A 27,470-nucleotide genomic window follows, 5' to 3' on the forward strand; every position below is an offset into this window, starting at 1 on the left:
GCCGGGCTTTGACGGTACTTTTGCATCATTTTTCTTAGTGCCTCCTATTATTACTCTGTCAGTCCACACTCCACAGTAATAATTTGCCATCTATGGCAAGTTACCTCATCCACCCAAGGCCATCTTCGGTAGCCTCTTTTTTGCCCCCTTAGTTCTTCTACGAGTTAATCTAACGAAGGAAGATCAACTTATTAAATATGACAGATGTCAGACCGTCTAGATAAACATTAAGATGCAACTGAAATGGATCTAGATTGGGTATATGCAAAAGCACACCACTAGATTTACAGAAATGATATGTACAATATGACTGGTGCGAAGTCTATACAAGGTATACACAAACCGGCTTCTCGACCGATTGTCCCTTCCCGTCGCTCAATTTGGGCAAAGGCGTATGCAGTAGCCATGCCCAAAGAAGAATCGCGCAGTCCCAGTCATGTCGGCGCTTGGGCCAAGAACTCCCGCAAATCCTGGGCGTGTCGCAGGGACCATCCCGGGCAGGCATGGGGTTCGGACCGAAGCAATCGGGCAAACTAGGCGACCCAGTGGGCACGCTTGGCAGGTCGCCTTGGGAGGACATTCAGCTCAGTTGGCATAGTCAATTCCCGAACACCTGATCTGTTTAGGGGTTCGAAGGAACTAGATCTCAATAGCCACGTCGCAACCCCGGGAACGGCTATGACAGGTCACAGAGGGATGCAAGTCAACTCCCCTGAAACGTACTTTTGTCTCACGCTTGGGCGATCAACTTCAATAGTGGCCTGTGCCATACATTAAGGAGGCCGGGGAGCCTCCGATGACTGCGACAAGGGCCTTCTACGCTCGGACAAAGCTAGGCTGTCCATGGAAAGGGCTGTCCAGGGATATCGCGACTGCGTGTGCGCGCTGGGCGGAGCTGCTCGCGTGACATCGCCCGTGATCTGCTCTGGGTCCACGAAGTTCGGGAAGTCATCCTGGTCGGTCGAGCTGGATTCTGACGGGCGGGTGTTGACGAGCGAGACAAGTTTCCGCAATACTCCAAACTCCAGCTTCAGTTTGACGCTGTAGACAGCGGCCTTGAGCGTGGTCTGGAGGGTGTACAGTCCCACATACTCCAGCACGAGGAGGGACACATCCAACAAGACAATGACCATATTGATCGCAATCAACTCGTACATGCTCTTGTGTCGTTGCGGATCCTTTTCCGGCCGCAACCGGAGTAAATTGATTGTTTCAACAATGTAGATGCCGGAGATGAGAATCTCCTGAGCGCAAAACCAGGCCAGCTGCATTCGCTCCATCACATTGTACCCTCTGATGATCGCCGTGGAGCCAATGTAAATAGTGCTATAGGTAAGGACAGTCGTAGGAATGAGGAGGATAATTGCATCAATGATGATCATGGCGAGAACACGTCGAAGGGTCGTTTGGCTTTGTACCACCAGATGAAGACGAGAATATAACACAATGGATTGGCCAGGCACCATAAAGTAGAAACCGATTGTCGAAAGAGTGACCGCAAACCACAATGGGCCCACCGCGAAAAATTCCAGCAAATAGCCAACCGCGTGGGGAATGACCCCGAGTACGTCGGACAGAAGCATGCTCCAAAAGTAGAGTCCACTGTAGCGAGTGAAAGTGAGGAAAATGAGAATAACGAGTTCGACTGCATTGTAGAGGGCAATGGCACTGAAGACAGCCATCAAGATCTTGATCACGAGGCTGGACCCTTGGTAACCTCCGATGAGGCCCTCCGGTGGGTTGGAGAGAGAGTCCCACATGACGACAAAGGAAAGACGCTGATACCACCACGGCTGCCGGTCGCCGTTCGACAAAAGGGCGGGAGAGGCACTGGTAACTGTGGATCGCGAAAATATCGTGAGGTCCCGGGGCACAGGGTCAGGCACAGCAGTATAATATGCGAAACTAACGTTGGCCCGCTTGACAATTCCAGAGAGCCATGGTCAGGGACAATGCAGCGCAGGAGTTGGATGGGAAGCCTGGAGGGTCGAGGCGCAGTCTCATTCGCATACTTTAGTTGTTCCAGACCTGACGACGGACCAGCTGATCGGGCGCAATACGCTCGACCACCCGGGTTGGTCGGGTAGGGTGAGGAAACGGCCTCTTGCTTGAACCTCAACCAGTGCTGTCCGAGCGTCTTAAAAGTCCGAATAGCAGCGAGGTTCGCCCTCCCAGCAGCTGAAGGTTTCTATTTATGTGCCTGAACGGTGCGCTAGTGGCAGGGGAAACGCAGTGGCGGCAAATGCTGGCGTTCCTGCAGAATGAAGGGGGAGAACGGGCGGCCTCGGATGAACGCGACGCAAGTGAGGATTGGAGACAGGCTGTGAGATGGCGCTGCTGGAAGGTTTATTTGAACTCAATCCCCCAAGGGAGGAGGGGAAGCAAGAGATTTGAGGAAAAGGAGTTCCGACCGGGGAAAGGAGAGAGGAAGTCTGGAACAGGAACTGGAGAGAGAAGATCGAAAGCGATCCCCCTTCCCACTCCAGACGACGGGAGGGGTAAAGACCAGTCGCCACCGGCTATTTGTACTGTACACTGTAAACTGATGGCCGCGATAGATAAGAAACCGGAATGCGAGGAGCGGCGGGAGGGTAAACCGGGGAGAAGGTGAATTGAAGGTTCAGTGGAAATTGAGAAGAGGATGGAAAAGAGAAGAGCAGACAGTAGGACGAATATCAAGGCAGAGCGAGGGGAGGGGAGGGGGGAGGGAGGGGAGAAAGTCCGGGGTTGGGAAGGAAGGATTGATTGATTATTGAGCCTATGATGGGCGATGATGATGATTTCTCCTGGAATGAAGAAGACAGGCCGGGCCTGAGAGACCAGGCCAGCCACTGGCGTGCCTCGTTACTCAGGCCGAGCCAGTCACATGGCTGGCAGCCGTGCCTTTTCCCTGGTTCTCTCCCCTCTTCACCATCCATGATCCATTCCCTTCTCCCATCTTCTTCGCTTTCTGGATCGATTCGGAAATATCTACGCCTTGTTTTCGCCTTCGCTTCTCGTCCGAGACCTTGACTCTCCTGACTCTCCTGACTCTCCTGACTCTCCTTCAAAAGAGTTACATGTCGCCAAGATAGATTTCTCCGTGTTTCAACCTTGATTCCATTCCATGGTGTCCGTCGGATTCACCCGATGCCAGGGCTCGATCGATAGCGTGGGCCACCATATGTCAAGGGATAACTTTATGATTGTCGCAAAAGTCTAATGGACATATGTAGTGCGAAATGTGTGAGCCAGTCTACTTACTCAAAGATTCAAAGAGGTCAAATGCGCCCGATCAGTGAAATTATTGTATTTCATTAGCCTGCGGGGCCCCGCCTGGCATTGACTCTTAATCGATGCACCCAGTCTACCCAGTCTCCAGGCCTAGAACCGTCCCCCTTGGACGAACACCGTAAGGGTCTCGACACTGATCCACAACTTACCACGCGAAGGCCACGCTCTGCAGGTACCATGACATGAAAATGCTTTACACATGTTACAGCACGACACCGCTCATACCAGCCTCTCCCACTAATCTTACAAAGACAGCCCTTGCAGTCTATAATTGGCGGATGCTGATCTCGACTCAAAGACATGGTCCTTGTCACAGACACGGTGTTAGGATCTCGCAGGGGCGATGATTTCCCTTGAGATGCCACATCCTTACTATCAATTTGAGGATTGAATCTTATTAGCCGGAGAAGGTTGTTGCGTTGCGACGAGCACCCGAGTGATCAGACACTCTGGAACTTGTTAGTACATATTTCCAATGTCGGCCCCATCCAAGACTGTAGTTCTTAGAGGACTGAGCATAACTTCACCGTGTTCTTCGTGGAGACAGCTCAACCATCTTTCCGGTGCTATGGTCGCTTGTGATGATGTGGACCCATCGGTGCCCCGTTCTCATGCACCATCTCAGCGACTGCGACTCGATTGGCTATTTGTTTCAAGGTCATTATTGAGGTTATTATTCACTCCAAACTTTTCGAATGCGACCCGGCACGATTTAGCAGCCGCAACATATCATCCTTTGAAACAGCCGAGTCTGGTTTGACGCCATGGAGCCAGCTTATGATGGTATCGCACCAAGACCATCGACATACTTCGCAACCAATATGCCTGGTAGAGTATAAGGTTAAGAAGATGATGCATCTCTCAGAGCAGTGCAAATACTTCCCGGGCCGCTTTCAGTGCTTGTCGTTCAGTGCGTTCAGTGCGATACTTGAGAGAGTGCCCCATTATTGGGCCATTTCTCCACGATGCACTTCCCGGGTCCTGACGCGCGCAGGGAAACTTAATCTCGAACCACCGGGATTCTCAAGTCAGGTTTTGGGGGTGGGAGATGAATAATACCGTGTGCATCCATCTCTTTGCCAAGGCGGTGCGGGGAAACTAGTCGTGATGCCGCGGATCGTCATGGATGATTTCTCAACAATGGAGCTCTCATACCTTGGCGCGGTTCCATCTTCCCCATCGTTGTCTCTCATGAGTGACGATCTTCCTTGGTCCGGCTCATCTTCAGGCTCATGCTCTCGATCACCAAGTGGGTCATGGATGATTGAAGGTGACGATCGCCCCGACAGCCTTTGTTGCACACGATAATCGCCGTCGAACATCTCCCCTCACCGCCGCAATTCCCCAAAAAGGAGAATCGTCGTAAAACTGATAGCATAATCAGTGCCGATGTTGTAGGACGAGCGGGGTCAGACTTTGTCCCCTCTGGTCGATCGTATCCAAAGCCCTGACTCGCTAGTCAAGCACGGTTTTGCGCCAGCTCTTCTTAAACCAGGACACCCGGCAGTGCGGAGGTGCCACTGCTCATTGAAATTAAGCTGCGCAAACTGAAACTTGCTTCTTCTGTTTCAATCGGTTTGGAGACTTACGACACTCAGCTCTTGATTTTGAACCAGGAATCGCCGATGAACCATACGTGGGAGTTCGTCGTTGTCGGGGGTGAGTGCCATGAGGATCGTCGTTTGCTCGACCGACTGACTGGAGGCAGGGGGTCCGGCGGGCTGTGCCCTTGCTTCGACGCTCGCTCGCTCCGCTAAACACCCACGAGTCCTGCTGCTGGAAGCCGGCCCACGGAATGAGGATATTTCTCTCCGCGTGGATGGTCAGCGATGGTCGACGTTTCTCCAAGGAGATCTGAACTGGGGTTACAAAACCACGCCCCAGGAACACTGCAATGGACGACAGATCGATTACTCGCGCGGCAAGGTGCTCGGAGGCAGTAGTGCAATCAATTTTGGCGTCTACACAGTGGGCGCCCGTGACGATTATGATCAGTGGGCCGCCCTTGTCGGAGACGAGGCCTTTGGCTGGGATCGGATGAGGAGGAGATTCTGCGGCCTCGAGACCTTTGATGGCGCTATCGTTGACCCGAAAAATGTCAAATACGCGTCTCCCCAAGCCTTGAATCACGGATCTACTGGTGGTTTGCGGGTGGGCTTTGCTCGTGAGTGGGAGCAGGATCTCCCGCTCATGCTGGACGTGTTCGAGCAGGCGGGCCTGGCTCGAAACCCGGACCACAACTCGGGCGACCCGATCGGCATGGGCTTGATCATTAACTCATCTCACAACGGTCGTAGAGTGACCGCGACGGATCTTCTCGAGGGTGTACCGGACAATTTGACGATCATCACGGAAGCGCCCGTGCAGCGGGTGATTTTGGAGGGGACCAAGGCTGTAGGTGTGGAGTCAAACGGAAGACAGTGTATGCTTAGGTTGTTGCATGAAGTACATAAGTACCCAGCTAACGCGCCTCTGCAGATTTGGCCTCCTGCGAAGTGATTCTGACCGCAGGCTCATTGGACACGCCGCGCATCCTGATGCATTCAGGTCTCGGGCCTGCCGACCAACTTCAGCAGTTCCAGATCCCCGTCCGTCAGGATATCCCTGCCCTGGGCAAGGGTCTGCGGGATCATTTCTTCGCCCCGTTGTGCTTCAAACGCGATCCCGCAACCAACGACCGCAATGCATTCTTCAACGATCAAGCCGCCATGAAGACCGCCATGGCGCAATGGAACAAGGATGGTACGGGGCCTTGGGCGCGGCATTCGTGCCAGATCGCCGCCGGCTGGCTCAAGTCCAACCGGCTGGTGCGGACGGCAGAATTCCAGGCTCTTCCCACCGACGTGCAAGACTTCCTGCAACGCAAGACGGTCCCGCACTACGAGTTCCTCACGCATTTTCCCCTGCATCTCGTGGCGCCGGAATGGCCGCCGGATTACAGCTACATCTGCATGCTGGTGTTCCTGATGAACGAGCAATCCAGCGGCGAGGTGCGACTGCAGTCATCCAACCCCAACGTTCCGTTGTTGTTCGATCCTAAGTTCTTGTCGCATGACTTCGACCGCCGCGCCTGCATCGAGATTTTCCGCGATGCGCTGGAGGTGACCCGCCACCCATCCTTCCAGAAGGATGTGGTCGAGACGGTGATCGCGCCGGCGTCGGACTCGGACGCGGATATCCTGGAGCACTGGAAGAACACGCTGGGGTCGAGCTGGCACATGACGGGGACGGCTAAGATGGGTCGCCCGGGGGAGGCCGACGCTGTAGTGGACAGCCACTTCCGGATGCTGGGGGTGGAGAACCTGCGCATCGCGGACATGAGTGTGGTGCCGGTGTTGACGAACAACCATACGCAGGCGACCGCGTACGTGACGGGCGCCACGTGCGGCGAGGTATTGGTAGGGGAGTATGACTTGGACCGGGAGGTGGCACGGCTATAGTGGAAGGTATATTAGCTTTGAAGTGGTTAGTCCATAGTATTTGCAACGAATGCATACTCCGAATACTCGGAGCCGTCCAATTATACATCGAAGCCATGCTATTGAAGAAGAATCGAATACTAGAAGTGGTGCCATCGAATCCTTGGCATCATATCTGGGATTCCGAATCCATATCAGACTGCGGACTTGGACGAGGGTCAGAGTTGTAATAAGGTACAGCTGATATAAAACAGGTTATAACTAAAACAACCAATTATGACCATTGGCAATCAAGGTAAATCTTAGCTGTCAAAAGTAGATTTGGTAATTAGATCAAATATAGTGATTGCATCACGAGAACTATCTATAATTTCAACTCATCTATGACTGACATATTACTATTTGTGAGCTGGCTTGCCAACAGCTGTGTGAGGTTGGTAGAAATAATATCACATTAATTGCCACTACGACCAATTGAGCATAATCCTTCCGGCGGTTTAAAGGATTCTAAACCAATCTTCTCCATGATCAAAACTAGTTTCAAACTCTTAAGGACTGCATATAGCCGTTCACAGCCAGCTTGAAACCTCCAACTCCGAGGCACTTTTCTCACTATGCAAATTAGACTGTCCTAGTCTATTTGCATATGATTTGTTAGGGCTTGGTCATTGGCGGTATATATAGTAATGTCTAATTGAAGTAGGCTATATCCACTTGAAAAAGTCTCTACCTAATCTATATTAGACATTTGTATAGGAATTTAGAGATACAGATGCTAGGATTATGAATAGAATAACCCCATAAGCTCTCAGAAGTATGTCATCGACAAAGTACGCTTCTGCGATGCATATGCTAGTTAGTGTAGAATACAAAGTGCCAGAGTTCTGTCCAGGTTAGAAGACATAATAGACACACTTTGAACCGTACGCCAAGCGACACGGAATAGGGATCAGATTTTTACATTGATATATGCAGGGGAAAAGCTGAATCTACATTTTGACGTATTGCACCTGGATATATGAGCATGTTGATGACGTCTCTGGTCCAAAGAGGCGGCCGTAGCAGATTGCCGTAGCGGTGGCTATGGAACCCCTTAGTACCGAGGCTCACTTCTTGTTTTCCGACGTTATCTCTCACCTCTCGCACCCACTTAACATGCCAAAAGTTCACTGTACTTTCATCGTATTTTGAACAATGTCTTCAATCGCAAAGCATGATCAAGTGATATCATACTTAGCTCTTTTTGCCAAACCAGTTTGACTGCAGGCAGCTGCCTTGTCGCTCTCGTGTGTCAGAAGCACTGGCGGCTCCTCCCGGCTCCCTCCAGCTTGCATGGAGTTTCGTCTCTACTTAGTCTATAGATGCAATAGGCTGATCACCCACAGTCAACCACAACAGTTGTCTCAGATGCAAAGCCACCGTAGAGAATTGAATCTATGAGGTTGGCTTATGCAATCCACCTACACCCCCTTCAAATCTTCCAGCCTCCGCCCTGCCGCCACAGCATCAGCCGCACGATGGCGAAGCAGATGGTTCCGGCGGCGACGAACATAGCACTGAAAAGCTGAGCCTTCCAGAAGGATCCTTCCTCCAGGTTCAGCAGCAGCGAGGCGATCGGCGTGCCGATCAGAAACCCGCAGCCAGCGAACATGAAGATCATGCCCAGGCGCGTGCCCACCACGCCCAGGGTCGGCGACATGCGCGTCAGGATCGAGGGCGGCAGGGAGACGATCGCCCCAGAGGCGTAGCCGTACAGTAAGGTGAAGACGATGGTGCCACCCTCGTTCTGGATGGCGATCCACACAAAGGCCAGGATGCTGGCCAGCAGACTGATGGGCACCAGGGTGTTCAGCCCCCCGATGCGGTCCGCCAGGAGACCCGGGGTGATGCGGCCCAGCACGGAGGCGGCGTTGAGCACGGCGAAGATATAGAAGGCCAGGCTGCTGTCATTGTGCAGGTAGTAGGTGAAGAAGCTCTGCAGGTAGAAGAAGGGGAAGTAGAGCCCCACAAAGCTGAAGAACAGGCCAAAGGCAAACACGAGGAACGGCGGCTCCTTGAGCGCCGTGACGTCGACCAGGCTTCGGCTCTGCGCCGGCGGCGGCAGGCGCCGCTTGAGCACCGCCAACGAGATGGCCAGCCCGGCTAGCGCGACGAACCCGATGATGCGCGTCGTCCACCCGAACCCCACCGGGCCGATTAGTTTGTGGAACATGATCGGGTAGATCACCGCGCCAATGCTGCCACCGGACGCCGTGATCCCCGTGGCCACGGCGCGGCGTGAGGTGAAGTAGGTGGCCACGATGGCGATGCTGGGTAGGAAGAGGAAGGCACAGCCGATGCCGACCGTGACTCCGTGCGCCAGGAAGAGTTGGTAGTACTTGGTCGAGAGTGAGGTCATCATCATCCCGAACACCACCATGAAAGTCCCCACAGCGACGATGCTACGCAGATACCCTTTGTCGAAGATGGGTCCAACAATCACCCCGACCAGCAACAAGGTAAAGCCTTGCACAGTGCCGATCCAGGTGATGGCCGACGAGGAGTAGCCGGGGATCAAGTCTGACTGGTAGTAGCTCTGGAAGACTCCATAGGCGTTGAGCAGACCCCTACGCGGCAGGAAAGGTTGTTTAGCACCATGAGCCATGGAACATTCTTGTTTCGGCAACGGCAGCCGGGGGGACCACCTACCAAGAGTTGAAGAACAGGAAAAACGCCGCGACGACTTGCAGCCACGCGGTCACACCACCATCGGGCGGCGGCGGGGGAGCCGTGTCCGCCGGTTTGGCGGGCGCCTGCTTCTCCGTCTCTGAGGCTTCAGAATCGGCCATCAGAACAGCGGACGGAGAGGAGGGCTTGTCGTCCGGGTTCGTGCTCAAGGATTGAGACATGGCGTCAGAGTGCAGTCAGTGTGGGAGGGAAGCATGCGGGTGATGCCGAACAAGACACTCGCTACCTGGAGAGTTCAATTATAGGGAAGCCATCTACGATGCCTTGAGGATTTGAATTTGTCAGCGAGGAGCTGTTTGTCGGGCTTACAACACCGAGTCTGCAAAGTTGGTCTGTTGTGACTCGCCAGGCCGTAAGAATTGCGTGATGGAACCTATTCTGAGCTACATGGACTGATCGCGCATCCAGGGGAAAGAGCTAAGCAACTGCCAACCGTCTAGGCTTAGTGTGGGCTTACGGGAATCTGATCCCCGCGATTCTGTGGACTCTAGTGCCGGATTTGACCGCAGCGGATCTGTCTCATTGCACATGGAAATGAGTTCCCTGCCCATTGTCTGCGGACTAGTGTCTGCTAGTGCTTACTCCATTGCGAGGCATATCCGCGGATCGACGGACTTGGCGAGGCTTGATTGTGTCATCTTAAACGAGAATTTCGAAATTACTTTATTTCATCCTCAATTGCACATACGGAGAGAGTCACAGGAAAAGATTGGTAATATCCATGCCAGGGTCAATTACAGAGGCACGACGCCGTCCTGCATCCATCGCTCCATCATCTCTCGCCGACGATGATGACTGCTTTACGTTGGCCAATCACTGTCTGCGCCTGACCCTGCACGGCAGCCACAACCTCTTGCGCTTCGGCTCCAGCTTGCCAATGCAGAAATTTCAATGCGGGCGCCTTCAGAGTCCCCCGGCCGACCAGGCCCGCAAACCACTCGAACAGTGCCGTTTGCTGCGATTGACTGCGCTTGCTGAGGCAATCGCTCAGTCGAAAAGGTCGCAGGCTAATGTTTTTCTGCCACAGGAATTGCCGGAGGTTGACCTCCGGTCGAGGGGGGGCCGCCTCTCCCAGGAACCCCGCGGTCAGCACGGTGCCTCCAGCGGTCATGGCCGCTGCCATCGTCCGCACTAACGCATCGTCGGCCACCGAGTCAATGGCGAGAACAATCCGCTTCCCTTCGAGGACCCGCGGCGCGGCGAGCTCCTCTTGTGTGAGCACTAGTGAGGCCCCGTGGGAGCGGAGCAACCGCTTCATTCGCTCCAGCTCTTCGGCGTTGGCGCGAGCGCGGATGACGCTGATGACCTGCACTCCCAGGAGCCGCGCCAACTGGCAGACGAAGTGACTGATCGTGCCGGTGGCCGCGTTCTGAATGATCCAGTCTCCCGGCTCCAGCGTGTGGTAGTCGCGTAGCTGGAAGAAGGCCGGAGCCACGCCCATGCGGAGCAGGGAGGCCACGCAAGGGTCGGTGGTGGATGGCACGCGGATGAGATCGGCCTCGTCGAAGACGCCATGAGTCCTCCACGTGCCCCGACAATGCGTGCGCAGGATGACAAGATCACCAACCGCGAGGTGGTCGACCTCCGCCCCTGTCTGCAGGATCCGGGCCGCGCCATCCGATCCTGGAATGGCGTGTTGGACCCCATTCTCACTGTTATAGACACTCTGCAGCTTCACTGGGTACTGGCCTGCGATCACGGCAAAGTCCAAGGGATTGACGGGAACCACCAGGAATCGCACCAGGACCTGCCGTGGTCCGCAGGTCGGGAGCGGCAGGGTTTCGACATGCAGGTTATCGAGAGGTTGTGCGCTCTCGAAGGGGATGACGAGGGCTTCGGCCATGGTTATCTTTTGTCGAGAGCAAATTAAAAAGGTTTGAAAGGGTGGGTGGGGGTTGTGTACTCGCAGGCAGCAGTGTACTGTACTTTGGACTATGTACTCTTCCTAGTGCTGTGCCCGAGTTTCAAGTCGGATTTTATACCTGATTTTCGCAGCTGATTCGAGAAGACTGGCACCAAGCATGACTTCAGTCACGACATTTCCGCCCCCAACTGTATTGTTGTCTTGTGGTTGATGCCTCATGTGCAGGAATTAGTATACTTTGGTCTTCTTCGAGCCGGTTGATTCAAGCATTGCCGCACTGACCAGTTGCAGTTCCCATTGTGGGTCGGGCGGTGTCAACTGTTTACGGCCGTAAGGCAGTAAAGGAATCGCCTATTGTCTTATGTGCAGGAATTAGTATACCTTGGTCTTCTTCGAGCCGGCTGCTCCAAGCATGGCCATGCTGACCAGTTGCAATTCACCTTGTGAGTCGGGCGATGACGATGGTACACGGCTGGAAGGCAGCGAAGACAGCGAAGGAAGCGATTCCTGGATTCTGTGACCTCGCTCAATCAACCTCATCGTGTGAGTCAACAAGTGTCAGCAATATACGACCGACCGAATTGGAGCGGAGGCCGCGATGCCTGGAAACTGAATTAGTCCCAGTTCATTGGGATGGTCGGAAGAATGTCAGCCGGATTCCACCGAAAGGAATGGCTGAAGCTGAATTCGATCAAGTCCATTGCGTGGATTGAACGCTGTCAGCAATACACGGCCGAAGATGAAGCGAAGAAAGCGATGCCTGTATGTTGTCTTGAACCGAATTTGTTGCGTGAGTCGGAGATTTTCAGCTGTCAGCAATACACGGCTGAAGATGAAGCGAAGGAAGCGATGCCTGGATGTTGTCTTGAATCGAGTTCGTTGCGTGAGTCGGAGATTTTCAGCAAGACGGCAATATATAAAAGCTCCTCAGGAAGCCCAGCCCTGACTTGAACAACAAGCAACACTACCAGGCTTTTCTTTCTGCCATTCCTCGTTTAATCGACGGAGTCACAGCATGTCTCCCGTTGCACAAGCAAGTCTTGGAGACACGGTCCTGGATGGACCGGTCAAGCCGATCTCTCTCCCATCCAAGGCTCCACAAGCCCCTTGCCTGGTCACCGACTTGATTCTTTACCAGGTGCAGCAGAACCCTCAAGTAATTGCGGTGGAGGAAGAGAACAACAGGGGTTACACATATGGCGAGCTCTGGCAGCTCGTCGAGCAGATTGCGGCCAAGGCCGACTTTGCTCCGGGGGATATCATTCCGGTGTGTATGAATCCTACAGTTGTCTTTGTCGCCTCGCTATTAGCTATCATGCTCCGCGGGGCTGCCTACGTGGTGCTAGACCCCGCAGGCTCGGCCGAACGAAATCAAAGAATTGCCGACGACTGTGGTGCACCCTATGTGATGGTGAATGATAGGTATGTTGGGAGTTTCACTCGGGCTCATGCCATCGAAGCTCTCCTGGCAGAGCCTACCTCGACCACATCCCAGCAAACATCTGGGACCACGCCATCAAACCTGGCGTACCTGGTATACACCTCCGGTAAGTTGTGCCCTACTGTCCTGCCCCATTATCCAATTCTCTATATAGGCTTGCAAGCTAATCTTCACTGTCTTAGGATCTACGGGAAACCCAAAAGGGGTAATGGTCAGCCACCGGGCGGCCTCCCTTGGGATCAGTCAATTTGACTTGCGAGGACACCGCCGGTGGTTGCTCTTCTACAACCCCGTCTTTTCCGCCGCACAACGAACCGTTCTGGCCACCCTTGCAAAGGGCGCGTGCCTGTGTCTGGCCCGACGGGATCGCTTGGCCGCAGCACTGCCGGCAGTGCTGAAGAACCTCAAGGTCGATGCGCTGGGGATTACCCCGTCTGCATTGTCGTTACTCTCTCCCACAGAAATCCCAACTTCTCTACAGCAAGTAACCACCGTCGGAGAGCCACTGAGCTCAGGTCTGGTAGAGGCCTGGGCTGGTCGGGTGCATCTTCGCGTCTCGTATGGGCTGAGTGAATGTGCGCAGCTCAACTTCTCCCGCCGGCTGCAACCGGGCGATAATGCCCGCAGCCCTGGACGTCCAATCGACACCACCAAAGCCATGATCTGGGAACCCGGCACGACGCAACAATTGCCATCGGGTACTCCTGGGGAGCTCTGTCTCTCAGGCCCACAGGTAGCTGATGGCTATTACCTTCGACCCGAGGAAACAGCTGCAGCATTTCTCAGGGATCCTGAAAGTCTCAGCAACATTGTCTTCCGCACGGGAGACCTCGCGGTTCATCATTCCGACGGCTCCTTTGAGATCCTGGGCCGGATTGATCAGCAAATCAAGATTCATGGCCAGCGCGTCGAGCCGGGGGAGGTCGCTTCGGTGCTGCGCACTGGAGACGGGGCTGTAGAGGTTGTGTGTGTTGGAGCCTACATCCATGACAAACTGTCTCTGGTCGCAGCTGTCATTCCAGGGCCTCAGATGGGCTGGGTAGATCTCGTCCGGAGTCTCCGGGACCAGGCACGGCGCGAGCTACCCTCGTACATGATGCCTAGCTACTGGCTACAGTGCCAGGAGTTTCCCGTCAACGGCAACGGGAAAATCGATCTGCGCGCGATCCGGAAGGCTGCTGAATTCACTCCTATGGAAGAACTTCTGGGTCGGGATGCTACCTCATTGAATGGGTCGGAACATGTCTTTACGGAGATCGCACGCGAAATCGTAGATGTTTGGGCCAAACATCTCCATGTTCATGCAGCGTCCATCTTACCGACCGATTCGTTCGTCGCTCTTGGTGGCAGTTCTATTGAGGCAATCCAGGTCATTCGAGACCTTCGGACCCGAGGAGTCCATGTTCAACTCGCGGACATGATGCAGTCTCAGACCGCGGAGGACGTCGCCGATGCAGCTAAAGTCAGCGGTGATACCAGCAGCTCTGGTGCACCCAAGGCGCCTGAGCCATTTGCCCTCTTGACCGATACAACTCTTAAGGACAGACTCATGGCCGACAGAGGAGCGGTAGATGCATTCCCTGTGACGGCCTTGCAGGAAGGAATTCTCGCCAGTACACTCCAGGGAAACCCCGAATACCTCTACCAGCGCGTCTTCGACGTTCGTCATCTTGACTTGGTAAGGCTACAGCTCGCATTCCGGGTGGCCTTCTGGCACAGCGATCTCCTCCGTTCCACCTTCGTTGCAGCTATTCCAGGGTTTGCACAGGTGGTGCGCACCGACTTTCAACTACGCTGGCTGGAGGGGACAATGTCTCTCTCTCGGTATCTGGCGAGAGACAAGAAGGAAGGGGTCACGCTTGGCCAGCCTTTTATGCGAGCTGCGGTTCTCAATGGAGGACTGCTAGTGGTTTCTGTGCATCACGCCCTCTTTGATTTCTGGTCTCATGGATTCCTCTTCGACGATGTCGCGGGCTTGTACCATGGCCAGGCTCCGGAGGCCCGGGTCCCCTGGGGATCATTCGTCGCCCTGTTGCAGCAACAACGCCACGAGCAGGAATCGCAGGTGTTCTGGAGGCAGTATCTGGCTGATGTGGATCCGACAATTCTCAACCACTCTCCGGTGGTCGAAACATCGGTCGTGACTCGAACCCTTCCAGTCGACCTCCGGGCAGCGGCCGCCGGCCTCCAGGCTCCCAAAAGCGCCATCCTGTATGCGGCATGGGCCTTGATCCTCTCATCCTATACGGCCTCCAAAACCGTCACTATGGCGACGGTCATGTCCGGGAGAGAGCAGCCGCTGGCCGGGATCGACCGACTTGATGGTCCAACCCTCGCGGTGGCGCCTCTGGCGGTCAGGGTGAACCCCGAGCAGTCGTTGGTCCAGCTTGTTCAGGCTGTGAATGCCGATATTTGGCAGACCACCAAGTACGCACACGCAGGTATCCGTGGGGCGCTCTCTGCTGCTGGCCACCAAGGCGATGGGGAATTTTTTGACACCCTGGTCAATATCCTTGTCCGAGGGCCTGGGCGACAGGCCTTAACGGAGGAAGTATTCCAGCAGTTCGGCCCAAATCCAGTTTGGAAGACCGAGTTCACCACGTTGAATATTGAGGAGGGAGCGGCGGGGATCGAGGTGACGCTTGTCGGCGCCTTGGAGGTACGCCAGCTTGAGTTCATCATCGAGCAGTACTGCCGTGCGGTTCAAACCATCATTGAGGCTCCCCACCGTGCTGTCAAGTCCATCGACCTACTCGGCGAGGAGGAACTGGATTTGCTGCTCGGTTGGAACGAAGACACTCTGCCGGCCCCGAGGACCCTCCAAGGCCAGTTCGAGCACATTGCGAGCGAGTACCCATCCCGAGTCGCGGTCAACTGGGAAAATGAAAAGCTTCTGACTTACGCCGAGCTGAATGAGTTGGCCAACCGAATGGCCAATTTCCTGTCCGAGCGTGGCGTGTCCTCCGGGGACTTAGTCCCGATCCTCTTGGAGAAGTCGCCTGTTCTAATCACGACCATCCTGGCGGTGCTCAAGCTCGGGGCGGCTTATGTGCCCTTGAGTCCTGAGAATCCAGTTGAGCGCAACGCTTTCATTGTTCGTGATATCGGTGCCCGCGTGATTCTGACCCAGACGGAGCACGCCTCATACTTCGCCTCTAAGCCCGAGAAAGCGAAGGAGGAAGAGGCAATTCCTCAGGTCTTGGTCGACACAGCCAGACTATGTGCGTATTCGACGGAGCAGCCGGAGGACGAGGTTTCTCCCAACGCAATGGCGTATATCATCTAGACCTCCGGCAGTACTGGCCAACCGAAGGGAGTGATGATCCACCACCGGGGCTGTGCGGCGGCCATGCAGTCCATTATCGCTTTCGAGAAGCGCGATCAGCGACCGTTCAAACAACTGCAGTTCTCGAATTACATCTTCGACGCTTCGGTCTATGATATCTTTGCGACCTTGCACAGCGGTGGAACCGTCTGTCTGGCCTCGCCGGAACGCCTCCTGGGAGACCTGGCCGGCGTCATTCGGGACATGGGAGTCAACCATCTCTTCCTGACTCCCACCGTCGCGCGGTTGCTGGACCCCCAGGCGGTCCCGACGCTGGAGTCTATAACTGTGGGCGGAGAACCCTTGACTCCGGATGTGGTAGCGACGTGGGCCTCCAAAGTCACCCTCATCAACGCGTACGGTCCTACGGAGACATCGGTTATGGTAACCATGAAGAACTTCACGGAGACGGACCGCACTGGGAACATCGGAACTGTGTTCCCCACCACAGGGCTCGTGATCTTGGAGCAGGATGGGGTTCGCCCGGTTCCCTATGGGGCAGTGGGCGAGCTGTGCTTCTGGGGACCGCAATTGTCTCGGGGCTATCTCAATCGACCGGAGACGACGGCCGCGGCTTTTGTCCACAGCGACATCCGTGGCGGCCAACGTCTGTACCGCAGCGGGGATCTGGGCCGATACATCCCTGGGGGCGACATCGAGTGCCTAGGTCGCAAGGATGACCAAGTTAAAATCAACGGTCATCGCATTGAGCTGGGGGAGATTGAGCAGGCTATCATGCGGACAGATGCGGTCCGAGAGTGCGTTCTCACGGTATGGAAGAGGAACACTACGGCGCATCTCGTGGCGGTGGTGGCCTTTGGTTCCGGAGTGGAAGCAGCAGACGACGAGGGGATCAACCACCGGATCCTATCCCTGGACGTGGTTAGCGATGAGATGCAGAGGCTGAAGACCAAGCTGAAGGGACTGGCCCATTACATGTTCCCCAAATTCCTCTTGCCCCTTCCTGCCTTTCCGCGCCTGCCTTCCGGGAAAGCCGACCGCAAGCAGCTCAAGGCGCGCGTCCAGGCGCTGAGCCAGGTGGAGCTGACTCCCTTTGCCTTCGACGCCATCGGGGCGGACCAGTTGCTCGCCGTGATCCCGGTAGTCACCCGGGAGCAGAAGGTATTGCATGAAGCATGGGTCACTGTACTCCAACTGCCCCACGGGGAGTTTGGTCTGGAGGCGAGCTTTTTGGGCCTGGGAGGCGATTCGATCGCGGCCATCAACCTGGTCAGCTGTCTGCGACAGGAGGGATACAGCCTTGCGGTGCGCGATGTCCTCCGATTCCCCGTGCTGGAGTCGATGGCATCGCAGCTCGTCCGCAATGGCGATGATCAGGAAGGCCAGCAACCAGCAGCCGACGTTGTCTTCTCCGCGCCCCCCGAAGTTACGGCTGCTGTTGAAGATGCTATCGAGGCGTATGAGGCAATCTACCCATGCCCTCCGGAGCAATCCGAGTTCCTCGCCCAGGGCGCGCGACCCGAGTCGTTCTGGTCGTTGATGACCGTGCGCTCCCTGGGCCGCGATAGCGATCCCTTCCAATGGCTGGCCATGGCCAAGCGATTGACAGAGACCAACGATATCCTGCGTACTACTTTCTTGGAATATCAAGACCAGTGGTATGGCGTGGTGCTCCCGGATGCCACTCCGATCGTGGAGTTCTACGACGCCAGTGGCGCGGAGGAAAGGTCACACATCCTCGATGCGATCTGGCAGCAGCGGTTCGAGTTTGGCAAGCCCTTCATCCGCTATGGCATGCTCCGGATGGCTGATGGAGAGGTGCAGGTCGTCATCAAGCTCGACCACGGCCTATACGACGGCACCCTGCTGCGGGTCTTCGACGCGCACTGCCAGAGGTACCAGTTTGACGAGCCCGTCGACCCGTTCACCAGCTTCCAAGACTTCGCCCTGCACATCTGGCAGCGCAATCGGACGCAACCGACCCTCGCCTTCTGGCAGCAGCCCGACAAACGGCCCATCCGCTTTCAACTGGCCCCGGGGCGTCCCCAAGATTCAGAAAAACAAGTCCGGGTCACCAGCGTTGCGTTCCACATGATCGAACACGCCCAGCTGGACCAGTACAGCCGCGCGCACGGCGTGACCGTCTCCATCCTCTTCCAGACCATCTTTCAGCTCTGGCTCGCCCGGCGCAGCGGCCAACAGACAGTGGCCTTCGACTACCTCACCACAGGCCGCAACATTGACCTCCCCGACCCGCAGGGCATCAACGGAACTTGCGCGAACTTTGTGCCGATGCGGTCCGACGTGGACCCGCGCCTGTCGCTGACGGACTTCCTGCGCCGCACGCAGGACGCGTTCTGGCAGTACACGGAGAACAGCACGGTCGCGATCGCGGACATCTACCGGGCGGCGGGCCTGTCGCGCGCGGCCGACCAGAACGAGGCGCTGTTCCTGTTCCAGCCCTTCGAGCCGGCCGCGCCGACGGCCGGTCCGGACGCGTACCAGCGGTGGCTTGTCATGGCGCGGTCGGAGGTGCGGATGGCCGAGCCCTACGCGGTGGTGTTCGAGGTCAGCCGCACGGCGCAGCCGGATCGGTACCGGGTCAAGTTCGCGTATGACGGGTCGTTCTGGACGGCGGAGGAGACGGCGAGGGAGCTGGCGGCGGTCGAGCGGATAGTGAGTCGGGCGGTGGAGGATCCTGCTGTTACTGTTGGGGAGCTTTTGCGGGGGTTGGACGGTGCGTACTTGGTTTGACCGGTTCTGTTCTTATACTAAGACTAGCTAGGCAGACATGTAGGAAGATGGCGAATAGGAATTGAAAGATCCGATATGTTTTGTTTCTAGCGAAATATCCCTTGTTTCTTAGTAGTATGTATTCCCTACACCCGATACGCCAGAAATCTAATCAAGGAGAGAGGCTACGTTGAACACATCACCCATGACCTAACAAATACACACATACTACCGCACAGCACAGCACAGCGCAACACAGCACAAAACTCAACCCCCAACCAACAACCCATCAATTAAAATTCCAACTAAACCTATATCAAGCTAGATAACCCCACCCAAACCGAACCCATCCCCAAGCCCCCAATATAGCCATATAACCCCCTCCCCAACCCCCGGTTCGAATGTACTAATAGATATACCGGAAATGCAAATTCTCGCGATCGGTGCGGTCCTCAAAGGCATGCGCGAGGTGATCCCCGGCCCCCGCGCCGGGGGAATCCAGACTCACGCCGGCCTCGCGCAGCAGGCGCTCCTTCTTCTTGTTCTGGGCGATGAGATGGAAGCGCAGGTAGATGACGGCGAGGGTCATGGCAGAGTAGCAGCCGAGGTGGACGCCGAAGGCGATGAAGTAGCGGGGGGCGTCGCGGGCGAGGAAGACTTGGGGGCCTGTGCCGGTACCAGCGGGATTAGCATTCAATCGTGAATGGGATCTCGGATACTCTTGTGGGTGGTAGGAAGAAGGGAAAGGGAAGGGAAAGGGAAAGGGAAAGGAAAGAAAAGCAGGGCAAAGGGCAAAGGACTCCTCACCGATGGCATTGCCCACGGCCCACGAGACGAAGGTCGCCGCGACGACGGTGGACTTCTTCGTGGCGCCGGCGATGTTGCGCGAGACCATGGACAGACACAGGTTCTGGGCGGACCAGAAGGAGAGGGTGATGTAGTAGCTGATCAGCAGGCCGACCTTGGTGCTGAGGTTCTTGTTCTCGACGGTCATGAGGACGATGGTGCCGATGAAGGAGCTGCATGGGCGTTTGAATAGAAAGAGTTAGCCATCACATAACCCTAACCCTGCCCCAGCTCTATTCCCGGGTAAAAGAAAAGATGGGGGCAACCCACGGAACAATAAACCCCAACATGACCAGAATATTCTGGTTATACCGCTTCACCAGGAACGCACTGGTCAACAGCACGAAGATGATGTAAAACCCGAGCACCATCGCCAGCAGCTGCGTCTGCAGCTCGGTGAAATCAAACCCCGTGATGATGATGTTGGCGAACGCGCCCAGCCCGCTCGTCGGTAGCGTCGTGAACACCTGGATCGCGCAGTAGCAGTACATCTGCGGGTCCTGGAAGGCCTCCCACATCTGGTACGCGCGGAAGGTTTTGTTTTGGAGACCGGTCTGGTTGGCGCGCACGCGCTCGACCATCAGGTGCTTGTCCTCCTCGTTGAAGCATTTGGCCTTCATGGGGGAGTCGGGCATCCACCACAGCACGAAAAAGCCCCAGAGGACGGAGATGCAGCCGTAGGTCAGGAACAGGGCCTGCCAGGATTTGAGGACGGTGGGGCCGTGGCGGCCGATCAGGCTGAAGCAGTACGCCAGCAGCCCGCCGACGATCTGCTGGCCGCCGTTCATCATGTACCTGGTTTTATTGGCCTTAGCATGGTGGTGAGGGGGCAGGTCAGGGAAAGGGAAAAGGACATACCAGTACGTCACGGTGGCCGCCTGCTCCTCCCGCTTGTACCACATACTGGACAGCAGGACGAAGGTGGGCTGGCAGGCGGCCTCGAAGATGCCCAGCAGGGTGCGCACGGCGACCAGCCCGGCGAAGTTCTTGCACGCGGCGTGCAGCGCCAGGATGGTGCCCCACAGGATGATGTTCACCCCCAGGTATTTGGCGATGCGCACGCGCTGGATGATCCAGTTGGTCGGGTATTCGACGATCAGGACGGCGATGTAGATGCAGGTCGTGAGCCAGGAGTACTGCCGCCACCATGATCAGCTATCAGTAAAGCAGCCCAACATGCTCCAGGAAACAACCCACCTCCTGCCCCTTCATCCCCGTGTCCGTGCGGATCCCCATGATCGACGCAAACGACATGGTCCCCTTGTCCAGCGCCTGCAGGAAATACGTCAGGATCATCACCACCAGCACGCGCCGGTCGATCATGCGCCGCAGCCGCCGGCTGGTGGCCTCGTCGACCTCGACCGCGCCGCTCGCCGCGTACGCCGCGATCTCCTCGTCGACGCGGGCCGCGTCGGCCCCCAGCCCCTTCTTCAGGTCCCCGTCCGACGGCGAGAGCACCCGCTCGACGTGGGCGGTCGCCTGGGCGGACTTGTCTTCTTCGTTGGAGCCATGTCGGTGCGACAGGGTGGTGTCGGTGATATGCTCCGCCATGGTTCGATGTCCACTATGCGGAGTAGTGTGGATGGACGCAGGAGGGGAGGGGAGATCAGGGGGTAGGGGAAGGGGGCAGGGGGACGCAGGTCTTTTACTTTATACGGTGTAGGGGTACTCCGTAGAGAACGTGACCTTGCCATCTCGTTTATTGTTTTGCTTGGCCAATCCTTCGCGGGGGGTGAATTTCACGCCAATGAGAAAAGCAGGTGTAGTGTAGTGTAGTGCAGTGGTGGGAGGCGAATAGCCAAATAACTCCTGGGTTGATGCATCTCGCTTAGGGTTGTGGTTGATTGTTGTTACTCTGGGGTCCAGTTTTACCCCATGGGACAAACCACCATACGCGGGGGCGGGTCAAGCCGCAGACCCTTTCCAGAGCCAGGAAATTAACCGGCGGGAGTGAATTGACCCGAGAACGCGGGGAAAAAGTCTTGGACTGGAGCTTCGCACGCTTCGCTTGCTTTGCTTGGGTGGGCAGACTGCACGAGGGCGCCAATCGCTGCTCTTTTCAGAGGAGGGGTTGGACTTGGCTGGGGAGCGTGCTCGGCGGACGCTGACCCGAAGATACAAATGACGACGAGTCAGAGGGAGCAGGCGGGGGAGGAGAAACAGAAAGAAGCTGGAGCTGAAGCTGGAAGCTAGCAGTACTTACACTTACTTACTTCTACCGACACGCTTCAGTACCGTTCAAAAGTATCTCCTTCCCATCCTCCCATCCTCCCTCCCTTTCCACCTCCCTCCAACTCCAACCCTAACCTCCCACCCAACCACCCACCAAAATGACCCAACCCACCCCCCTCACGCCCCCGGCCATCCGCACCCAAATCGACCTCCTGATCACCAACCTGATCAACATCCACGACCCCACCGGCGAATTCCTCCTGCACCTGCCCGACGGCCGCATCATCGACACCAAATCCTGGCACGGCTGGGAATGGACGCACGGGGTGGGACTGTACGGGATCTGGAAATACTACGAGCTGACCGGCTCGGCGCAGCACCTGCAGATCATGCAGGAGTGGTTCGCGGCGCGGTTCGCCGAGGGCGGCACGACCAAGAACATCAACACGATGGCGGTGTTCCTGACGCTGGCCCACCTCTATGAGACGACCCGCGACGCGACCTATCTGCCCTGGCTGGACGCCTGGGCCGAGTGGGCGATGCACGAGCTGCCGCGCACCCGCCACGGCGGCATGCAGCACATCACCTACCTGACGGAAAACCACCAGCAGCTGTGGGACGACACGCTCATGATGACCGTCCTGCCGCTGGCGAAGATCGGGCGCCTGCTGGGCCGCCCGCACTACGTGGCCGAGGCGAAGCGGCAGTGTCTGCTGCACGTGCAGTATCTGTTCGACGCGAAGACGGGGCTGTTCTTCCATGGGTGGCAGTTTACGGACCCCGAAAACTCCGGCACGGCGGGCCAGGGCCAGGGCCAGGGCCAGGGCCACCATTTCGCCGAGGCGCGCTGGGCCAGAGGGAATAGCTGGATTACGATGGTGATCCCGGAGATTGTCGAGTTGCTGGAGCTCGAGGACCACGACCCCATCCGGGTGCATTTGCTGAGCGTGCTGGAGGCGCAGTGCGCCGCCCTCAAGCGGTTGCAGGAGGCGGACGGGTTCTGGCATACGTTGCTGGATCATCGGGACTCCTACGTCGAGGCCTCGGCCACGGCGGGGTTTGCGTACGGGATCCTCAAGGCCGTGCGGAAGAGGTATCTCGGCAAGGAATACCGGGGGGTGGCGGAGCGGGCGATCGCGGCGGTCGTGGGCGCGGTGGACGCGCACGGCGAGCTGCAGAATACCAGCTTTGGCACGGGCATGGGCGACAGTCTGCAGTTCTACAAGGAGATCCCCCGCACGGCGATGCCGTATGGGCAGGCGATGGCGATCATGGCATTGGGGGAGTATCTGCGGGGGATTTCGTATTAGATTTCAGAAGATGGATGCGGATAGAGAATGCAGTATAGATGTATAGATTCAAGAGCAGTTTACTAAATGCCCACAGTGTTATCATTCAAAGTTCGAGTAACAGCTACAGCTGACTCCTCAACCACAAGGTCTGCGAATTGCACCAGCCCACCAGCCCATGAACCCCCCACTCCGTGCCCATCCCGCTGGCCTTGTGGCCGCCAAACGGCACGTGGGGCGCGACGTCGAAGTGCGAGTTCACCCACACCGAGCCCGCCTGCAGCTGGTCGACGAGGCGGCGCGCGCGCCCCAGATCGCGACTCCACACCGAGGCACTCAGCGCGTAGTCGGAGGCGTTGGCGCGGGCGACCACGTCGGCCTCGTCGGCCCATCGGAGCAGCGGCAGGATCGGCGCGAAGGGCTCCTCCTGCACCACGCGCGAGGCCTCGGGCGGGTTGTCCACGATCGTCGGCGGGATGAAGTACCCTGCCCCGAGGTTGGCGGGGACCTCGCCGGCGGCGATGGTCTGCAGGCCGGCCGCCTGGGTCGCGGCCAGCAAGTCGGTGGCCTTGTCGAACTGCATGCGGTTCTGGACGGGGCCGAAGAAGGTGTCCGGGAGGGTGCCGTCGCCGACCTTCAGGGCGCGCACGAACCGCACGAGCTTGTCGCGGAACTGGTCGTAGATCTTCTCGTGGACGTACAGCCGCTTGATCGTCATGCAGATCTGCGAGGAACAGAGGAAGGCGATGGTGCCGATCTGGTGGTGATCGTCAGTGCTGGACCAAGATATGCGACCTCTCCACTCCACCCGGCACTCCACAACCAAGATCCCAAGTCTACAATTTGAGACATCACCCCCCCCAACCAACGGACCTCCTCCGCCCACAGCCCAAACTCTCCTTCGTCACTCACAAGGACCAAGTCAAAGTCCAAGTCAAAAAAAAAAAAAAAAAAAAAAAAGAAGAAAATCCACGAATTAGCCCAACGAACTCCAGCCGACTTGGAATCCTTCCATCCCCGATCAATGCCTTCCCTCCCCGGCGCAAAAAAAAAAAAAAAAAAAAAAAACATACCTTCTGCACCACGGCATCCACATCGACATCCTCACACACAATCGCGGCATCATTCCCCCCCAACTCCAGCGTCACCCTCTTCAACCCGCGCGCACACCCCTCCATCACCTTGCGGCCGGTGGCACTGGACCCGGTAAAACTAATCTTCTGGATGCCGGGATGCGCCGTCATCCAGGGCCCCAGCTCCTCCCCGCCACTCAGCACCTGCACGACCCCCGGCGGGAAGATCTGGGCGGCGAGCTCCCCCAGCTTCAGCGCGCAGTAGGGCGTGTAGGGGCTGGGCTTGACGAGGAGCACGTTGCCCGTGACCAGGGCGGGCACGATCTTGCCGACGGCCAGCAGGACGGGGAAATTCCAGGGGACGATGGCGCCGCACACGCCGATGGGCACGTAGCGCTGGATGATCTGGCGGTCCGGGGTGTCTTCGATGGTGTGCACCGGAAGATCGAGGAGGGGGATCTGCTGCGTCCAGGTGATGGCCATGTCGACTTCGATCTGCGCCTGGCTGAGCGGTTTGCCCTGTTCCTGGGTGAGGAGCGCGGCCAGGGTGGCCTTGTGGGTTGCGAGGAGGGCGGCGTAGCTGGCGAGGAGGGCGCGGCGGGTCGAGAGCGGGGTGGCGGACCATGCTGGGAGGGCGGATTGCGCGGCCAGCACGGCGGTGTCGAGGTCGGCTGGGCGCGAGACTGGGACGGCGGGGTTCGGGTGGCCGGTGGTCGGGTTGGTGCTGTGTCGGGTTTCGGGAGTTGTGGTGCGTTCGTTGTTGATGATGTTGTAGAATTGCTGGAGTGGGGAGGTTAGTTAGGGTTTGGGGGGGGGGAAGGTAAGCGGGAGGGATTTGGGGATAGGGGAGGAGGGGAGTACAGTAGTGTCGAGCGCCATGGTGGTGGGTGGAGTACTGTTCAGTACTGGATTTCTCAGATTATGGCTGCAGTGAGATGATGATCACTGCAAAGTGACCGAGCAGGGGGAGAGCGTCAGGCACTTTATACCCTCCTCTCGGTTCAGCGCCGCCCACAAGCCGAGAAGACTCGTATACGGGATAAATCTGGGGCTGCGATGCACGAGAAGCTTAACCCGTGTTGGACGAAGGCCTGCCCGGAGGCTTGAATGGTCCTACAGCTCGGCTGCCGCATGCGTCGGTTATTGGATGCACGCCTCGCTTTGACTTTAGGATCGGCACGTGCGGGGTTACGCTGTGTTTCTTCATGTTTGGCTGCCGAGTTTGGCGTCGTTGGCTTTTCCGACGGCCTCTGGACGAATATCCCAACCCTCTAAAAAACTACACGATCCATAGCCACCTCACATAGCCACCGCACTCAGCACTTGGCTTCGTCCCCAAGGTCCATCGGCCAAGACGGCCAAGACAATGGCGGCAAGCGAGGAAGAAAACTGCGGTCGCCGGGTCTGCCCTTCGCCGGTCTTCCCATTCTCGAAAATCGTCAATTCAGACAGACTGGCAAGATGAAGGATGAGAAGAACGAGAAAGACGAGATCGTGATCCAGGCAATTCCCACAGCCTCGCTGCAGGACGCCGAAAGCTCGCAGGAGTTCCTCGCGGCGGAGCATGCGTTGACCTTCTGGCCCGCTCTGCGACAGCACTGGCCAACCGTGGCGTGGGCATTATTCATGAATTTGGTACGAAGAAGTCTCGCGCGTGCGGATCTTCTGCAGCATCGCTCAATTCCGGACACAGACTGACAATTGATAGGCGACGATCCTGAAAGGAATTGTATGTGCTATGCTACTCACCGACTGACCCTCGATCCACGAACTACGAACTGACAGACCAGGATGGCGGCGTCGTCAAAGGCATAGTCGGACTGGACGTCTTCAAGCAGAACTACGGCTACGAGCATGAGGGACGCTACATTCTGGCCGCCCGCTGGCTGTCGGCCTTCAACTACGCCAACCTGCTGGGCGCCATTGTCGGGGCGCTGTTCGCCGGCCTCGCCTACGACCGCTTCGGGCCGCGCATCGTGCTCACGGGGTGCTCGTGTCTGTCGATCGGCTTCATCTTCGTGCAGTTCTTCAGCCAGACGCCCGCCCAGCTGTTCGTGGGCGAGCTGATCAACGGCTGCGTCATCGCCTTCTACCCCATCTGCGCCTCCGCCTACGTCGGCGAGGTGACCCCGCTGCCGCTGCGCGGGTTCGCCGCCACGATGACCAACCTGGCCTTCTCCATCGGCTCGTTGATCGCCTCGGGCATCCTGAAGGGGACCACCTCCCTCGCCAGCGACTGGTCCTACCGCATCCCCATCGCCACGCAATGGGCCCTGCCGTGCATCATGCTGGCCCTCGTGCCGTTCTGCCCGGACCCTCCGTACTGGCTGTGCCGGCAGGGCCGCCCCGAGGCCGCCGCCGCCTCGCTGCGCCGCCTCACCGTCCGCGGGGGCGCCATCGGGCCCCGACTCGCCCACATCCAGGAGACGCTGCGTCTGGAGGCCAGCTTCCAGCCGCCCACCACGGCCAGAAGCCTGGAATGCCTGCAGGGCCCCAACCGCCGCCGCCTCCTGATCTGCGTCATGGCCTACAGCATGCAAGCCTTCACGGGCAATGTCTTCTTCATCAACTACGCGGTGCATTTCATGGAGACGGCGGGGCTGAACGCCTCGCACGCCTTCTCGATGAACCTCGGCCTGAGCGCCCTCGGCCTGCTGGGCACCATCCTGTCGTGGCCGCTGCTGGCCTACGTCGGCCGCCGCACCATGTATCTGACGGGTTGCTCCGCGCTGGCCCTGACGCAGCTGCTGATCGGGGTGCTGGACGTCGTCCCCCGCGGCACGGGCACGACCTGGGCGCAGTGCGCGCTCATGCTGGCGTGCACGCTGGTGTACGACGTCAGCCTGGGCCCGTTCTGCTACGTGCTGCTGGCCGAGGTCTCGTCGATGCGGCTGCGCGGGGTCACCATCGGCCTGGCCACGGTCAGCTGCTTCGTGTGGTCGGTGGTGTTCGCCGTGGTGATCCCCTACGCCATGGACGCGGACGAGGGCGACTGGGGCGGCAAGCTGGGGTTCTTGTTCGCGGGTACCAGCCTCGTCTGCGCGGCCATGTGTTTCTGGTGGCTGCCGGAGACCCAGGGGCGCACGTTCGAGGAGCTGGACGCGATGTTCGAGCAGGGGGTGCGCAGTCGGCGGTTTCGGCGGTGCGTGGTGGTGATTGGGGAGGAGGGGAGGGGAGCGGCGGTGGCGATGAGGGAGGAGGGCGGAGGGCGTCGGGGGGGGTACTGAAAGTTGCACCGAGGCAGAAGGCGTTGGGAGATGTGTTGAGGATGTGCAGTGCAGTGTTCGGGAAAGAATACCAGACCAGAGAAGAATTAGTCGGTGCAAGAGCCTAAAGAGGAAAAAGCC

The 27,470-nt window shown here is 57.4% G+C and overlaps 9 protein-coding genes across 9 annotated transcripts; 4 read left to right on the forward strand and 5 right to left on the reverse strand.

Annotated features, from left to right (window-relative positions):
- Nucleotides 1–676: 676 nt before the first annotated feature.
- Nucleotides 677–2,053, reverse strand: BO72DRAFT_131162 (uncharacterized protein). The gene has a single exon (XM_040939094.1). The coding sequence runs from the start codon at nt 1,758–1,760 to the stop codon at nt 774–776; it is 987 nt and encodes a 328-aa protein (XP_040800567.1). The 5' UTR covers nt 1,761–2,053; the 3' UTR covers nt 677–773.
- Nucleotides 2,054–4,889: 2,836 nt separating this feature from the next.
- On the forward strand, nt 4,890–6,786 carry BO72DRAFT_448816 (GMC family oxidoreductase). The gene is made up of 3 exons (XM_040944880.1): nt 4,890–4,932; nt 4,982–5,695; nt 5,752–6,786. Exons 1-3 carry the CDS (start codon nt 4,899–4,901, stop codon nt 6,711–6,713), a joined length of 1,710 nt encoding a protein of 569 aa, XP_040800568.1. The 5' UTR covers nt 4,890–4,898; the 3' UTR covers nt 6,714–6,786.
- Nucleotides 6,787–7,667: 881 nt separating this feature from the next.
- BO72DRAFT_448817 (MFS monocarboxylate transporter) lies at nt 7,668–9,691 on the reverse strand. The gene is made up of 2 exons (XM_040944881.1): nt 9,381–9,691; nt 7,668–9,298 (listed from the first exon to the last, which is right to left on the reverse strand). The coding sequence occupies exons 1-2, from the start codon at nt 9,578–9,580 to the stop codon at nt 8,164–8,166; spliced, it is 1,335 nt and encodes a 444-aa protein (XP_040800569.1). The 5' UTR covers nt 9,581–9,691; the 3' UTR covers nt 7,668–8,163.
- Nucleotides 9,692–9,763: 72 nt separating this feature from the next.
- On the reverse strand, nt 9,764–11,500 carry BO72DRAFT_131191 (MDR family NADPH-dependent oxidoreductase). The gene has a single exon (XM_040939096.1). The coding sequence runs from the start codon at nt 11,260–11,262 to the stop codon at nt 10,192–10,194; it is 1,071 nt and encodes a 356-aa protein (XP_040800570.1). The 5' UTR covers nt 11,263–11,500; the 3' UTR covers nt 9,764–10,191.
- A 798-nt stretch (nt 11,501–12,298) lies between these two features.
- Nucleotides 12,299–18,829, forward strand: sidE (nonribosomal peptide synthase SidE; the record flags this gene model as incomplete). Its single annotated transcript, XM_040947948.1, has 4 exons — nt 12,299–12,830; nt 12,907–15,977; nt 16,011–18,747; nt 18,792–18,829. 4 exons carry the CDS (start codon nt 12,299–12,301, stop codon nt 18,827–18,829), a joined length of 6,378 nt encoding a protein of 2,125 aa, XP_040800571.1.
- Nucleotides 18,830–19,149: 320 nt separating this feature from the next.
- On the reverse strand, nt 19,150–21,168 carry BO72DRAFT_511002 (putative 2-ketogluconate transporter; the record flags this gene model as incomplete). Its single annotated transcript, XM_040949382.1, has 5 exons — nt 20,787–21,168; nt 20,448–20,725; nt 19,860–20,384; nt 19,551–19,762; nt 19,150–19,409 (listed from the first exon to the last, which is right to left on the reverse strand). Exons 1-5 carry the CDS (start codon nt 21,138–21,140, stop codon nt 19,150–19,152), a joined length of 1,629 nt encoding a protein of 542 aa, XP_040800572.1. The 5' UTR covers nt 21,141–21,168.
- Nucleotides 21,169–21,919: 751 nt separating this feature from the next.
- Nucleotides 21,920–23,071, forward strand: BO72DRAFT_511007 (glycoside hydrolase family 88/105 protein; the record flags this gene model as incomplete). The annotated part of the gene is made up of 1 exon (XM_040949383.1): nt 21,920–23,071. The coding sequence occupies one exon, from the start codon at nt 21,920–21,922 to the stop codon at nt 23,069–23,071; it is 1,152 nt and encodes a 383-aa protein (XP_040800573.1).
- A 103-nt stretch (nt 23,072–23,174) lies between these two features.
- Nucleotides 23,175–25,002, reverse strand: BO72DRAFT_478038 (aldehyde dehydrogenase family protein; the record flags this gene model as incomplete). Its single annotated transcript, XM_040947476.1, has 3 exons — nt 23,175–23,807; nt 24,124–24,903; nt 24,985–25,002. 3 exons carry the CDS (start codon nt 25,000–25,002, stop codon nt 23,175–23,177), a joined length of 1,431 nt encoding a protein of 476 aa, XP_040800574.1.
- Nucleotides 25,003–25,584: 582 nt separating this feature from the next.
- On the forward strand, nt 25,585–27,440 carry BO72DRAFT_469217 (putative MFS alpha-glucoside transporter; the record flags this gene model as incomplete). Its single annotated transcript, XM_040946945.1, has 3 exons — nt 25,585–25,758; nt 25,914–27,265; nt 27,425–27,440. 3 exons carry the CDS (start codon nt 25,585–25,587, stop codon nt 27,438–27,440), a joined length of 1,542 nt encoding a protein of 513 aa, XP_040800575.1.
- Nucleotides 27,441–27,470: the final 30 nt, after the last annotated feature.

Source organism: Aspergillus fijiensis (assembly GCF_003184825.1).
Source record: "Aspergillus fijiensis CBS 313.89 unplaced genomic scaffold BO72scaffold_28, whole genome shotgun sequence".
Taxonomy (NCBI): Eukaryota; Fungi; Ascomycota; class Eurotiomycetes; order Eurotiales; family Aspergillaceae; genus Aspergillus; species Aspergillus fijiensis.

Coding starts and splice junctions, on each gene's coding strand:
- BO72DRAFT_448817 (XM_040944881.1), bottom strand. CDS start 9,580: ATGTCTCAATCCTTGAGCACGAACCCGGACGACAAGCCCTCCTCTCCG. Junction 9,299..9,380: donor TTCCTGTTCTTCAACTCTTG/GTAGGTGGTCCC, acceptor CCTGCCGCGTAG/GGGTCTGCTCAACGCCTATG.
- BO72DRAFT_131162 (XM_040939094.1), bottom strand. CDS start 1,760: ATGTGGGACTCTCTCTCCAACCCACCGGAGGGCCTCATCGGAGGTTAC.
- BO72DRAFT_448816 (XM_040944880.1), top strand. CDS start 4,899: ATGAACCATACGTGGGAGTTCGTCGTTGTCGGGG. Junction 4,933..4,981: donor GGAGTTCGTCGTTGTCGGGG/GTGAGTGCCATG, acceptor GACTGGAGGCAG/GGGGTCCGGCGGGCTGTGCC. Junction 5,696..5,751: donor GGAGTCAAACGGAAGACAGT/GTATGCTTAGGT, acceptor GCGCCTCTGCAG/ATTTGGCCTCCTGCGAAGTG.
- BO72DRAFT_131191 (XM_040939096.1), bottom strand. CDS start 11,262: ATGGCCGAAGCCCTCGTCATCCCCTTCGAGAGCGCACAACCTCTCGAT.